The sequence below is a fragment of the Fusarium oxysporum genome, chromosome II, assembly GCF_013085055.1.
Source record: "Fusarium oxysporum Fo47 chromosome II, complete sequence".
NCBI lineage: Eukaryota > Fungi > Ascomycota > Sordariomycetes > Hypocreales > Nectriaceae > Fusarium > Fusarium oxysporum.
The window spans coordinates 1,941,387-1,955,873 of NC_072841.1; the positions used below are offsets into that span (position 1 = coordinate 1,941,387).

A 14,487-nucleotide genomic window follows, 5' to 3' on the forward strand; every position below is an offset into this window, starting at 1 on the left:
ATTACTTATCAGGCTAAATCTCATTTTTGTCATCAAATATCATTCGTATTCTACATATACATATCCAAGCCTGTATTTATAGGAATCATGATCATGATACATATGTAACTCGACATCTACTCCTTTTTGTAAAAAGGATAATCCGTATATCCAACAGCATTATCCTCAAAAGGCCCATAAAACGTCTTCCTATCATATGCCTGCAACGGCCACCCGTTTCTCAATCTCTCCGCCAAATCAGGGTTACTGATAAAATACCTTCCATACAAAAGGGCATCATATTTTCCACTCTCGACAACACCCCAGGAGTTAACATCATTGAATCCGCCAGCGGAAAAGAATGGCGTATCTCCAAAGATCGAACGGAACAGCGACAGATCGACGGTAGGTAAACCCCAAGATCCCAAGAACTTCTGTTTCTCCTCCTCCGAAAAGATCTGCTCATACCGCGGTTCAACGAAACTAACGTACGAAAGCTTGGGCAAGCGGGATTTCAGTTCACGACAGAGGTGACTCCACGTTTCAACGCGCTTCTCACCACGAGATTGGTTAAAAAGACCAAAAGGGGTGAGACGAATAGCCAGGTTCTCTTGACCAATCGCCTTGGCTAGTTCCTCCATAAGTTCAATTGCAAAGTTACATCTCTTCTCCTCAGAACCGCCGTAGTGGTCCGTTCGTTTGTTGACGTTTGAGGAGAGGAACTGTTCGACAAGGTATCCGTTTCCACCGTGGACTTCAACACCGTCGAAACCAGCTTCAATTGCGTTCTTTGCGGCATTGACGTAGTCACTGATAGTACTCTTGATCTTATCCACGGTCATCTCGATGGGCGGATAGTCTGCGATTTTGACGGGCGTGGTGCTGTGCGGTGGGGGATATGAGAAGGTCTCGTTAGGGTCATCCCACGGTGTGGCGGAGGGAGCAAGAATAGGAGTTCCAGTCAACTGAGGGATGTTGGCGCGGCCGGAGTGCCAAAGCTGGGCGTAGAAATAACCTCCTTTGGAATGAACAGCAGAAACGACCTTCTTCCAGCCTTCTACCTGTTGAGGCAAGAAAATGCCTGGAACGCCTGGCATTCCATTACCTTCAAGTGAAGGAGGGAGACCCTCAGAAATGATGAGACCACCATCGGTCGCTCGTTGAGAATAGTATTCGGCCATCAGATCATTGGGAACCCAGAGTCGGTTGGGGTTCTCCGGCGTAGACTCGGTATTAACCGGAGTTCCTCGGTTTCTGGTAAGAGGTGCATGAACAATGCGGTGCTTTAGGTGAATCTTGCCATTTCCAATGTCCAGAGGAGTGAAGAGCTTGGAAGAAGCTCCGGCATCGATGATATCGCCCATCTTGACGTATACCGCGAGGTCTGAAAGGTATTCTGCTTCTTTAGAGATTTGCGAGGTCCCAGATACTTAAACCATCAAAGATCGACGAACCACCGATATCAGAGTCTGATATGTCATCCTATACAGGGTTCCAAGAAACCGGAACAGTCTCGAAGAACCAATACCAGCCTTGATCCATTGCCTTGGCTCCATAGATGGCACTTTACGCTGCCTCGGCATTCTCCACAGACAAGGACCATATTCTTTTAGTCTCTGTTTGTTCTGGCGAGAATTGTGGGCTGATTCCAATTCAAGGCGCAGAGTTGAGTTGATGTAACGTTTTTTTGACGACTGAACGAATCGACAAGCTGGTAGCATGAGAAACCCGGTCCTTGGTACCGACGTCAATGTTTTGACGATGTAACGGTGGTCCACTCTAAATGGAGATAAGAATGGAGATGATTCTTTGCGATTGTAAGATAATAAGCTGTGATAAGGTCATAGTTGGGTCTAGAAAAGACACTAGATCTGGAAAATGGAGAGTTATCATGTCAATCTCCGCGAGCTTACTAATTGGACTCGATCGTGCCATGCTCCTCTTAAGATTGGGACTGCCGAGGTTTTAAAAAGTTGACGATAGAGTGATTTGGAGTGTAGCTGACAGGAACAAAGATCAACCAGAATGACATTCAATCCAGGATTGTTGCAACACCTAGAAATACACTACTTCGTCCTTTTTTGCCTTATACTTTACTGGGTTCAGTTAAATCATTGTATATACGTGGACTAAAATGAAGAAGGGTAGTAATTTTAGTAATTATTTATTCTTCCTTATAAGTATCAGTATTATATTATCCTAAGTTCTTTATAATAATATAGGTAAAGCTATAAGTCTCAAATATAAATAATATATATTTAACATGGATTATTACAAGGCTATCATATACAGTCAGGTAGGAACGCAGCCTAATATCTACCAATTTGGATTGAATCGCGGAGCTCGAGCGTACTGCAATATCTCACGAGTCATGGTTGGCGACTACAAAGTTTATGGGTGCCTGGGACGATATGTCAACCAAATTAGAATCGAGGGAGACAGGGACTTTCTGCAACTGCGAGGTGATAACCAAGGTTTACTGGATTCAGTTTGTATTCAAGGAGCCAATCTCTACTGTCGAGACATTCTTCACAAACAGTCATGTTCGCGACTGAAAACTTAATACTTAATCACCTGTCTCATTTGCATCTTAGCTGAAACAGAGATGATCTCATCTACTCGTCTGGTATCATACATATCTAATCTGGCTTGCCTTCTAGAGGTCGGCCAGCGTAGTTGATAAACGGCTGGAGTTGGGTGCTCAGGGGGAGATAGGCCCCTAGTTAGCGCAGGTAGCTAATGACAACCTTATTCACAAGAGCTCGGTACAGACGGCATGCCAGGAGTTTTCAAGCTAGCCCCGGCATTTCCGGTCAACTAGAGTAGACCCGTGCAAACATTTGTGTAACCATTTCTTGCCGATATGTAATGTGGCGCTACATTAATGCACTACTTAGACAATGTTGACCTATGGGCTGCCCATTGCGTTGAACGAGAAGTGCATTTGCTACACTCAGAAAGGCGTAGGACGACCAATGAGAAGCTTAGCAGAATTCTCAGCCGCCCGTTTTCCAATCCCTGTCGAAGCTCTTGCATATTTGTATACCTCAGGAAGGATATGGTGAAGGAAGAGTTTCTTGATCCTAGGGGCCGAATGAAGGAGTGATTCCCTTCTTCGAGGGGTCCATATTCTCGACTTTGATGGCTTACATTGCAATGGTGGTCCATTTTGAACAACACCGCATACAATTCGCACGAGCTTGACTGTATGAGGGCCAAGGTCTTTCTTCCTCGAATGGTGCCTAACTAACATGATAAGGAATATAACTGTTTCTATTGTGGACTTATAGGCTCAGCCGAGGGCCAGGGTGATTATATCCGTCTGCTCGCATCTACCAATTTATGTAGTCGACTGATTCTTTCGATGACCAAACTCCCATCTCTTCTTCTTTTGGAGAAGTCGTATAAACTCATTCCAATACTCTTCTGGTCCAGTCGCCTCTCGTGCATCTTTTGGAAGACTCTGTATAACATCTATGTAATCAAAATCTTCTGGGACTTGATAAACTGGGCCAGCTTTTGGAAGATGTATATGCCTTTTTGTCGCTGCTCCAGCATCCAGCAACCCCTTCACCAATTCCAATCTTGGATAATATGACCCGTCCTCATCTTCAACTTCTTTAAAATAAAACCAACATTCTCGGTACATCCGGAACCCGAAAATCGCGTTATGGAGAAGCGATCTTTGGTCATCTCTTTGTTTGATGAGTTGTTTGTTCTCCTTGATTTTCTCCATTACATAAGGAACTACAGCGTACTGAGCAGCCACACCAACGAAGCTATCTTCTGCAGTGATCCGGAAGTTGTCGTCTTGGGAGAAAAACCATTGGTAAGCCGTATGGTGCTCTTGGGCTTTCGTGTTCTTCATTCTCTGCATCAACCTTGACTACTGCTGTACAACTTGGAGAATGTCGAGAGGATAGACTGAGATGACTGAGGCGGTGGCCGTGTCTGTGGATTGAGTTCGTTGTCGCCGGCAGCTTTCCGAAGCATCCAGGAATCGGACTTCTCAATCTTGCTCCGAAACCTAGCCTCGACTATTAATTTTGCCTTTTAATCGAGAACATGTTGAAATCTATCCAACATGCAAATCATTGACTGTGTTAGTGTTACAGCCGCCGATCCCCTGGCCATGTTTGCATATTGAAAGGCTATGGAGATAGCAGCCCAGAATGACTCAACTACTCCCTCAGCCTTGAAAGGCCGGAAGTAGCCCCAACACGAAGAGCCGTAATAGCCCAAGCCCCGGATGTGCTCTTGCAATAGCAAAATGGTTGCATTAAAATCTGTAGGGAGCCTGGAATCCATTAGCTGCGAGACATCATCGAGTAGTAACCACTCCCTGACGCTCCTGCGATGGAATTCGATGTAGCCTCTTGAGAGCTCCAACATCCCTCGTGTGGAGCTATCCAGACGTCTCTCGATTATGCCGTCCCTCAGGTCAGGCTCATACAGATCATGTGGAGGAGCCGTCGATTTCTCTTCAATAGACCATAATACATCGGTAGTGAGCGAGATCGCGGAAGCGAGCCGTACGGCGAGATAGCGAGGGGCTGTTGCGGCTTCATTTGGGTCAAGGTTTTCATATATCTTGGTGTACATCTTTATGACGTCCACAGGTAAAGCATCCAGGATCGCATGGAGTTCTTTCAAGCTCTTGCCTCTAGCTAAAGCTGACATGAGGTCCTTTACTACCACATAGACCCAGAGGAAAACTCCGTCAGCCTTGATCAGAAACTGTTGTCGTAGCTTTTCTGTCTCTTTAACAGATATGGCTTGCCATTGTTTGAAAGCCGGGCTGGTGTTGAAATGGCCATCAACGTAAGCTTCGATATCTGATGCTGTAAGATGCTGCATAGTAAGTGAAGGATGCTGTTCAAAGCCATCGGCGAAAGCAGTCCAGGGGCGACTTCCAACACAAGCTTTGATGCCGAACTTCTCGACAGCCCGCTTCACCCATCCTACCAAAGCCTCAGGCTCGCCATCGAACTCATCAAGCCCGTCAATAAACATAGTCAAGTTGAAAGATGAGCCGTTAAGTGAAGCCAGGTTCCGAAATGTTTCTTCTAATTCGTCCAACGTCCACTCAGGAGAGGAGCCTCCCAAGCCATGTAGAGCGAACATTGCTGTCCAGCGGTGCGGAGCCACGACAGGAATTAATTCTGGTCTGGTTTTGAAAGACTGCCAGAGGAGAGTGCGCAAAAGGCCTTCCTGGGTATACTGGAGAGGTTGTGTAGTGGCCTCCCAGAAATAGAAATAAATAAACAAGACAGGAGATTTGCCAGCCCAATGACTCAGGTGCGCTATGGTAGATACATGGTGAACGATATACTTCATAAGCGTAGACTTCCCAGAGTAGCTGGGTCCGATTATCGATACCCTCTGGAGTGTTCCCATAAGAGGTCTGTATCAGATCATGCATCACGTTGTCGAGCCTATTGTTGGTTTGGTTGATGCTTGCTTCTATCCTTTACAGATATTGCTGTTGAGACTTGCCTTCAACTGTCTCCCTCTCCCTAAGTCAATTTTATTAGGAAGGAGTTGAAATTGTAGGCATCAATTATTGGAACCCACCAAAGCGACATAAGAACAGCCATAGTCATTTCTGACTGTATCCGTCGAAGCTGTTGATCAAGCTCATCAATCTTGCTCTGAGACCAAATCGTCTTAAATGCTACAGAAACGCTGCTAACAGCATGATTTAATTTGTTATTTCCTCGTGCTTGAAACCTGGTCAGAGCTTGCTGAAACTCATTCTTGATGGTATTGCATTCTCCGCATAGCCTCAAGAGCTTTTCATGGGAAGCTGCGCTGCAGTTTGGAGCACTTTTGATCAGGGATTCCGACACTCTATCTTCAGCAGCGGCGATATCTTTTACGACTTGGCCCAGCTGAACGACCTTTGACGGCGTCCCCGACGGAGATTGGTATACCTCACGGGCTTCAGTGAGAATATTGCGCCCGAATTCCACGAAGGTTATGACTGAGGCAGCGACTTGAAATGCTGTAATCGGATCCATTTTGAGATGATCAGTAAACAGGAGAGTGAAACAAAAGCCTGAAGGGATCAGCTAGAATCGGGCTGTGAACTATTTAAGTCATGTTGGACCAGTGCAATATGGCCCCGCCTGCATGATGTGACTGGATAATTATTGCAAGGATAATATGCACAAACGAGGCTATGTAGAGAGATGATCAGCTTATGAAAATAGTTGTTATACGAGCTGGTATACTATAGTTTTGCTAGAAATTGCCAATAAGAAAATCATGTCAATCGTTTTTTTATAAGAGTGAGTAGCTTCCCATTCATCCATCACTTTCATCTTATCTGACTTCACTCGGAGCTAAAGAAACCTTACTCGATACCAATTTGCCTTTTCATAATCGCTTACCACTGTCTTTCGACACTCACCATCCTAGAGCTGACTTAATAGAGGCCTCCAGAAGTGCGCCGCCCTTGGCTTGCGTTGCAGCATTAGGGTGATAGTCACATCCTGCATCAGAACCCTGAGTAGGCCAATCAACCAGATGGGTCTTGACACCAGTCAGCTGCTGCATAGCGTCCCTAAGAACCTTGACATGTGTTGACTTCTGCGCATCAGCTGCAGTGGGGTAGCTATCGCTGAGGAGCGGGGAAGAAACAAAGAAGAACTGAGCCTTTGGATAGTGTGGCTGTATGCTCTTGACCAGCTTGACCAGGGCTTTGGTGAGATCGGCAGGGTTGACTGGCTGGCGCACGTTTAGGTAGCTGAAGTCATTTGTGCCCAGGTTGATCACCACAGCATCAGGAACCCACGAACTAGGGAACGTGAAACTGTTGTCGGCGTCGTTGGCCCCGTAGCGCGTGTAGAGAACTGGCATAGTTGGTGAAGTATCAGGGGGGTTCTGGGCATAGTTGCGGATAAGGCCCTTGCCGCTCCAGGCGACGACACTATAATCCGCCTTCAAAGCTCTCGCTGCCACGGCACCGTATGTTTTGCCATTGTTCTGCAGAACGGCTGAGTCGACGCAAGGCAGAACGCCATCAAGACCGTATCCAACGGTGATGGAGTCGCCAATGATTTCAATCTTGCGCTTTGGCGCCACATTCTCGAGCAGTTGGCCATCCGTGTTGACGCCGGTAACTCGGAAGACACCGAAAGAGGCTTCTGATCGTTTGCGAAGCTCAACGGTATGGGTACCCTTTGTGAGCTTTGGAGTCGAGATCGAAGTTCCCTCTACATTTTTAACGAGAATTGGACTGCCGCCGTCGATGATCAAATCTGCGCTTGATGTCCCGGTGATGCCGTCGATCTTGATACTAGCGGTAGTTCCCTTGAATGTGAAGGCCACTCCGGTGCTCGGCCATGTGAGCTGCTTAGTCGCCGGGTTGACTCTTCCGACAAATCTATAGCTCTGCACCCAAAGATTAGTAGTGCCTCTTGTTAACGATGGCGAGACTTACAGGGAGTGAGGCGGCCGACACAGCGGTCATAAAAAGGGTCAATACAGCCACCTTCATCTTGCCCGTGACGTGATATCTGAACGGGCAACAGCGTATTCAATAACGAACAATACCGTTAACGCAATCAATAAGGATACTTTGTCTTTTATATAATTTCTCCGATCTCCTGATCAACCCTGGAGATTTCGGCAGACACTATCCGAATCGCCTAAATAGGCAAAGTACGGCTGCCTGCAAGGTTCTGTTTCATAAATCATCCACCACTTAAAACGTAGGCCGTCCTATTTAATTGCGACGATCTAACCGTTGCTGTATTTCTTTCCGTTCCTTTCATAGAGCTTCCGTGCCAAAATGAGAGCTCTAGGCTCGGATCTCTCGGAGAAGCTTAGGGTATAATTCAGCCTCATTGAATGATAATTATAAAGCGACAATTAACCGTGCTTTCTAGTACTACTACTACCTACGACTATGCTTTATAAGTATGCCAATTCTCTCAGAACACATCACTAGCTAAGCACTATTCGATTCGCTTTGGGATCCAACTGACAGTAAAAGATTGAAACCAGGAGGGTGATGAGAAGAGACGGCAAAAGATGCCCTCCAAGAAACTATTTGCGAGGCAGATGCCAGGTAAAAACCACCAAGACACATCAGAGTCCTTTCTGTATCTCCTCAGGGGAAAGCCACAATTCGTGCGATCAACCTTAGTAGTCTTCACCTCGACTTTTCCAAGCTCTTCGCCCTTGTTACCCGTAAGCCAGTTCAATGCATCAAGAGTCGATACGAACCCCTCCTTTGCGCTATCTAGAATAAGCACGGGTCTGGAAGTTTCACCATATGTAAGTATCCAGCAGGAACCGCAAAGGGGAGAATCTGGTCCATCGACTTGTTCAAGGCCGGTGATCGAATGCGGGATGTCCCCAATAGTTTGCCATTCTGGCTGCCCATTCCCCAAGTTAATACCTCACTGGAAAGAGGTTGAATCTTGGTATACACTTACGTGAAACGGCGGATGCTGAGGGCAGCAGTAGGCCAACAATGGCGGACCTTGAAACGAACATTTCGGATGGAAAATGAAGCAAGTAGAATCCTGTGATGGCTGCGAACGAAGAGGCAAGGTTTGGTGTTTTTGAAAAAATGGGAAGCAGCGGGGTGGCCACGAGTTAAGTTGAAATGAATATATCTAATTTCGCGGTTTGATCGGTATCCTCGCTATCAGAATATCAGGTACTATGTCCGAATGCGGCGTTGTTGACTGTTGGTTGTTGGCTGTGATCACGTTCTCATGATCATATCATGTTGGTTGATACCTGACTGCCAATTGGTCGCATTGTACTCCAGAACCATGATTTGTTCAGAAGGTTCCGTTCCCCTGTGAATTTTGCGCAAAACTTCATTTGCTATCAACTAAGTGAAACACATATGCGATCCAGACCGTTTTAACTCACCAGGGTCATTCGCTTACAGAGGCATATTACTCGTATATTCCGCTCGTTCTAGACTGGCAAACCCGAATAGGCAACTCATGGATGTATGAATGGTTCGGCTTGTGTGGTGATTCCTACGGCGATTACTCCTTTCGCTGGAGGCATGATAAGCGGCTAAGTCACCATACAACTTCACACTAGCTGTGCATCTTGCTCTTGAACTCTTTGTACGAGACTGCCACTTGGATTTCATAGTATGTCTGATCATTCAATTAACCTCTTGTAGTAAACGAGTTTTCCACGGCTCCTAATTCTCTGTAGATCACTAATCGTGAACGGGTTAGCAAAGGCATGCAAAGAGTTGGTCTCTTGTTCAACAATGATAATACACCACCATCATTCATCATATCAGGGATGCATGAGCCTCTGAGCCTTGAGCGACGCTCGATTGCGGGGCGTCATAGTCCCCAACAACATTAACAGGGCTTCTCATGCTTACTGTACTGCCTCAAATTGATATTGGTGAGCAGATGCCAGTGCTCTTCTCCTCTGGAATAAAACTCTTTGCAATAAGTATAAATAATCCTGGATAACCCTCAGTCTTTAATGCAACTCATCCGCAACAGCTCCCGTTCAAGCACCTTTTCACTGCCCAAACACAAAGTTCTCTGTGCTGATATAAGCTCTCAGCCACAAGTCTCAACTGCAAATAACACATCTACTACTCAAACACGTTCTATCTTCAATTGACATTCATCAGTCACGATGAAATACGACAGCGCTATTCTCGTTCTCGCCTACTCAACCCTGATTTCTGCTGTATCTTCCACTATCTCGGGTGCCGAAGCTGTTTGTGGAGATCTCGGAATTCTTCAGGCCACCCCCGGAAGTCTCCCTGATGGTGTAGAGCCCTCGGATCTTCGCCTCTGCGCCGATCATCCCCTCGGCCGCAACCGCACCCTTGATTCCGCCGAGGGAGCCTCTCTAGCCCCCTTCTAGGAAGGGGATGTCCCTGATACAACCCCAACGGGTGCTTCCAAGCTCTTCCAAAAGAGGCGCTGCTACTAAAAAGCACCGTGCGGGTGTTCAGACAAGTACTGCTGGAAGAGCTGCGGTGAGAAAGGGAGCGGCAAATGGTGCTGGACCGCTACGGCCGGAGGGGTCGGGCCGAGGGCCAGGTGCAAGTGGGAGGAGGACTGCGGAACAAATGGACTTCAATATGGCTGTGGAAAGAACTGTGTTCTGCCTGGTGTGTGTGGATGTAGCTGTTGAAAGCTACGCGAGGGGTATTAGCCAGATGTGTTATTTGCGGTTGAGACTTGTGGCTGAGAGCTTGAGTATCCCAAGTGATAAAAAGGCTAAGGTAGTATTAGGATATCTTTAGGATCATCTATGATGAAATTCGCTTGCTTATGGTATCTTGGGGGTAGTTTATGATAAATCTAGCTTGCTGGTATATATTTAGCATAGTTTATGATGAACTTAGCTTGCTCTTTGACCAGTTTATTTTCTCAAATTCTCACCATAATGAAACGTGCAATTCCTTTGACTGCTGAGAATAGACCTAGTCACTCATTTCTTGTGATGTTGCTCCAAATTTCGTGTATCATCTCGAGACCATAACCTGTATCCCACGTTTGCCTCTTGACACCCAATAAATGCCGCTTTAAGCTTCAATTTAGTGAGGAACCTGGTCAAGGCATCGAATTGTTCCTTGGTAGGTGAGTAGAGAGTTCTCGGGCCTCTAATCAGGTCTCCATGGATCCACATGGCATTGCACTGTTCCAAGCGAAATTATTGTCAGCTTTTGGTCTGTATAATCAAGAATCAAAATATCATACCTCTTGCTCAGTCTCACCACGGTCGAATACAACAACCCCACCGAGGATTTTAGACTCAGCCCAATAGCCAACAACATCAGCTAAACCTTTTGGATACTGCTCAGGATATCGATATGCTCGATGGCAAAAGGCGATAGGAGGAGGATCATAGTATCGTTGTGACTCAACCCTGCGTTCTTTTTCTTCTAGTACAGTTTGCCTCCATTCTTCGTAGACTTTGTGCTTGTGAGCACCGTCATCGAGATCAAAGAGATGAGCGCCGATCTCATGACAAGCCACGGCAACGAGTTCGATCAGTCGAAGACTGAATTATTCTGAGCCTGGTAGTGCATCTTCAAAGGCTTTGATTGTCTAAGCAAGTATGAGTGCCATACACGGAACTCTCTGAAATCGGAGACTCACTTTGAACTTTATTTGTAGCTGTGATAAGTCAAACTGATTGCTAAATTCGCGGGCTTTCTCTACATATCCGGGGCAAATCTCGGTGTGTTGGATGCTATGAACGGGATGATCTTTAACATAGTCAGAACTGTCTCTCAGAGACTTTTCAGTGGGAAGTCCATCAAGAATCTGGGCGTATATAACCTCGGCTACCTCCGTGCTCAGGAGGTTCCTCACAGCTCTTTCGAGTACCTTCCGATGTTCATTGTCCAGTACGTCCAAATAAGTTGGACGTTCTGAAGTTGGGCTTGGACGGGATGCCATGGCAAATTTAGGTGCTAGAGACTTTTTATATTACCAGTCGCCGAGTCGGCAATGGCCAATGGGTGGTAAAAGTGCTCATCAAGTCACATGGAAGTGCGGGGCTTCATACTTGAGATCTTTCACAACCGTATAATATCAGAATCACGCGGAGAGTAACATAAATATTTGATTCAAAAGCGAGCACGACCTCAAGGTATGCATGTATTTTATCAAAATTCCTGGCGAGCACTTAGTATGCTGACGGGCAGGCCACGAACTGCTGGTGACGTACGAGTTGTTTGGGATACGGTTACTTTAGAACTCTAAGAGTACTACTTATCTTCTGTGTTCAATATAGCCTTTACTTAATCTACATCTAATCACTCTGTCGGTGGGTATACTCATTTCTGGTGCTCGGGTAAACAGTAAGTACAGCATTGACATCTTTTAAAAAAACAGTCGAATCTCACTGTTTCTAGATGCAAGGAATATCGCTATTGAAAAATAACGAGACCCTTATGAACGCAAACAGACCCATGATGACCATAATTGGATTATCTCAGTAAGCAGCCGTGATTTGACGGCGGTGGCCGAGGACATTCCTAATATTTGCCAGGATCAACCACGTCGATGGATCTCGATAACACAAGAGCTGGAGAATCTGTTTAGCATATATACTTAGAATGAACTATTATTCACAAAAGCCTCCTTCAAGCAGTGATGTTTCCGGTGGTCTTGAACTACCCATCTACGAAGGAAGTTGGTTTGCTGAGGTGGATATCGTGGGGACTAGCAAAAATTAGTTTCAACACAAAAAAACATACAACACCGGGGATTCGCTGGTCGTCACCGACCCAACTACTAATCCAGCGCTTCGCAGCTTGACTATGGGAGAGCAGACGGGATCCCGTATTTTCTACGAGCTATGGTCGTATGTGACAGAGGGCGAAGCATACTCGCCTCAAGTCAGCAGCCTTCACAGCTCACATAACCATATTTCTGTAGCTGGAACAGCTTCTGAGCGATGGCCTTGGGAGCAAGCCTTATATTAAAGCTACGACTGTTTCTTTATAAAGATATGCCAATGGACAACCTTTATCGTGGTTGCCTGTTTCTGCTGCACCTGTCAAGACCAAGAGATTCTACTTGTTCATCATAGTTCAATCGTCAACAAACTTCATAGTCACAATACACATATATTAAAGGGTACAAACAAATAAAATCTATCATGATTGAACAGTCCTTTTTCTCGATAACTATTTCTCTTTCTCACTGCAATGGTTTAGGGTTTCAAGCATCGACACATAGTTCATGATATTGATAGTTCATGATCCTGGGAAACACACCAAGTAGATCAAGTTTTTCCGACTAAAGCTGAGTCCAGGAATCGCTACCAGCTGCCACAACCATTGCCAACGCAACCAAACATTCTGCTACAAAGTGCTTGAATCATGCATTGTAGGTCCAGGTCCCAAGAGCACGATGCGTCTGTGGCTGGCTGCTGATTCATCCTGGGCAAACATAAAGCTGTTGGTTCACGACATGAAAAAGCAAACATTGTCCAATCGAATTGAAGCTGACTGGCTCTAGTTTATGTTCCAGATTACCCCGCCTTGGCTTATCCTTCATGCAAATCGCCTTTTATCACGCAACAGTTATTTCCATCGCATTGCCGTGCCGCCCCCTAGAACGTGACCTTGAGATCACTGAGCGTACTAGGCGATGCCGGAGCTGGTAAGAAGACTCTTGTCGGCTGCCTGATTTATATGGTATTGTTTATTATTTTCTTGATTGGAAGTTGCTATGCTAACTCTCAATGGTGCGGGCTTGGACTGCCACAATTGGAGGAGCTGGAACGGAAAGGAATTCAGTATGGAGACATCGTGACATTCTTTGAGAAGAGAGGGCAGCCTCTATGTATGCTTCATCGGGCCTCTTTGAAGTTGAGAGTATGCCATCAAACTCCTTATTCACTTAGCTTATTACTGACAGATTCTTTCCAGAATGTCAAACGCCTGACGTTGCTATTTGGGTCGTTGATGGCTCAGATTTATTGACCTGGGCCGCATCGGCGACGAAATTGGCAGCTCTATTGTCAAGTGGTGAGCTTCTACCACGAGAAAGATTGGTCATTGCGATCAACAAAATGTAAGTGGATAAACTGTCAAATCCTCTATGCCTTGACTCATAGCCGGTGGACAGGGACTCGGTCAGCTGGTCCGAGAAGATATTCAAGGATGCAGTTCACGTTTTCAGCGTTCTCAATTTAAACTACCGGTAAAACATATAACTTACATGACAAGGATATCAACTTAACAGCTTTCAGTACATCTTTCATTCCAGTTTGCGCTTCTAAAGGGCAGAATGTACTGCCAGACTCGAAAGAGCCTTCCTGGGCAGCCAGTCTATCTCCACAAAGGTTTGAGGGATCAGAAGTGGTGTCAAGTGATTGCTTAATGAGTCTACGTGCATAAGTATAGTGTTATCCCCGCGTGGCCTATTTCGATATCCTCGATGGCAGTGTTATTAGAATAAGACGAGGGATCCTTGTATAATCAAGACAAACATGAAGCGGTTTAATCCTACTGAGAGGTCTGGTTAATTATATCGAGGTCCGATATATTTAGTCAACCAGCGATTCAGAATAGTAAGAGGAAGCCACCCGTTCTGTGATTGGGAGTCGAATATGACATACTGCGGGGTTATGTATGGATGATGCGTTACAAGTGTAATGCTTGAGTGTCCGTGAGGCTGAGCCCCGACGGCCAAGATAACACTAAACTTAGAACGCGTACGGAGCTACTGGGACTCGAGGCCACAATGGGCTAATGTGATTCGTTTCATCTGATTATGATGGCTTGATGGGGATGATTCGTACTGGCCATTCTAACCCTGACCCAGAACTTGTCATTGCATACTTTTCGCAGCACGCTGGTGGTTTATTTATTCTTATCTCACCATGCACATGATTTCACCTTCAGTAGGTAGGGATAGAGTAATGAGTTTGGTGCTATTGGTTCAAGCTGATGGTTTCAAGCTGTTGCGTTTTAACAACCATGCAGCAATGCTGACAACACGTCAAGCCCGCTGTCCAACTCAGAACTGCACTTAT

The 14,487-nt window shown here is 45.8% G+C and overlaps 6 protein-coding genes across 6 annotated transcripts; 1 reads left to right on the plus strand and 5 right to left on the minus strand.

The window, feature by feature from the left end:
* Window positions 1-71: 71 nt before the first annotated feature.
* On the minus strand, window positions 72-1,343 carry FOBCDRAFT_288101 (uncharacterized protein; the record flags this gene model as incomplete). Its single annotated transcript, XM_031173226.3, has 1 exon — window positions 72-1,343. The coding sequence occupies one exon, from the start codon at window positions 1,341-1,343 to the stop codon at window positions 117-119; it is 1,227 nt and encodes a 408-aa protein (XP_031050011.2). The 3' UTR covers window positions 72-116.
* Window positions 1,344-3,319: 1,976 nt separating this feature from the next.
* FOBCDRAFT_256923 (uncharacterized protein) lies at window positions 3,320-5,999 on the minus strand (the record flags this gene model as incomplete). Its single annotated transcript, XM_059611194.1, has 4 exons — window positions 3,320-3,865; window positions 4,093-5,199; window positions 5,312-5,414; window positions 5,554-5,999. 4 exons carry the CDS (start codon window positions 5,997-5,999, stop codon window positions 3,320-3,322), a joined length of 2,202 nt encoding a protein of 733 aa, XP_059464109.1.
* Window positions 6,000-6,192: 193 nt separating this feature from the next.
* FOBCDRAFT_247859 (SGNH hydrolase-type esterase domain-containing protein) lies at window positions 6,193-7,524 on the minus strand. Its single transcript, XM_031173229.3, has 2 exons — window positions 7,424-7,524; window positions 6,193-7,374 (listed from the first exon to the last, which is right to left on the minus strand). The coding sequence occupies exons 1-2, from the start codon at window positions 7,478-7,480 to the stop codon at window positions 6,388-6,390; spliced, it is 1,044 nt and encodes a 347-aa protein (XP_031050014.2). The 5' UTR covers window positions 7,481-7,524; the 3' UTR covers window positions 6,193-6,387.
* Window positions 7,525-7,940: 416 nt separating this feature from the next.
* FOBCDRAFT_256925 (uncharacterized protein) lies at window positions 7,941-8,644 on the minus strand (the record flags this gene model as incomplete). The annotated part of the gene is made up of 2 exons (XM_059611195.1): window positions 8,424-8,644; window positions 7,941-8,227 (listed from the first exon to the last, which is right to left on the minus strand). The coding sequence occupies exons 1-2, from the start codon at window positions 8,482-8,484 to the stop codon at window positions 7,941-7,943; spliced, it is 348 nt and encodes a 115-aa protein (XP_059466730.1). The 5' UTR covers window positions 8,485-8,644.
* Window positions 8,645-10,422: 1,778 nt separating this feature from the next.
* Window positions 10,423-11,396, minus strand: FOBCDRAFT_196676 (uncharacterized protein; the record flags this gene model as incomplete). The annotated part of the gene is made up of 3 exons (XM_059608853.1): window positions 10,423-10,629; window positions 10,692-10,913; window positions 11,094-11,396. 3 exons carry the CDS (start codon window positions 11,394-11,396, stop codon window positions 10,423-10,425), a joined length of 732 nt encoding a protein of 243 aa, XP_059464110.1.
* A 1,894-nt stretch (window positions 11,397-13,290) lies between these two features.
* FOBCDRAFT_196677 (uncharacterized protein) lies at window positions 13,291-13,849 on the plus strand (the record flags this gene model as incomplete). Its single annotated transcript, XM_059608854.1, has 3 exons — window positions 13,291-13,324; window positions 13,379-13,523; window positions 13,702-13,849. The coding sequence occupies 3 exons, from the start codon at window positions 13,291-13,293 to the stop codon at window positions 13,847-13,849; spliced, it is 327 nt and encodes a 108-aa protein (XP_059464111.1).
* Window positions 13,850-14,487: the final 638 nt, after the last annotated feature.

Coding starts and splice junctions, on each gene's coding strand:
- FOBCDRAFT_247859 (XM_031173229.3), bottom strand. CDS start 7,480: ATGAAGGTGGCTGTATTGACCCTTTTTATGACCGCTGTGTCGGCCGCC. Junction 7,375..7,423: donor TGTCGGCCGCCTCACTCCCT/GTAAGTCTCGCC, acceptor CTTTGGGTGCAG/AGCTATAGATTTGTCGGAAG.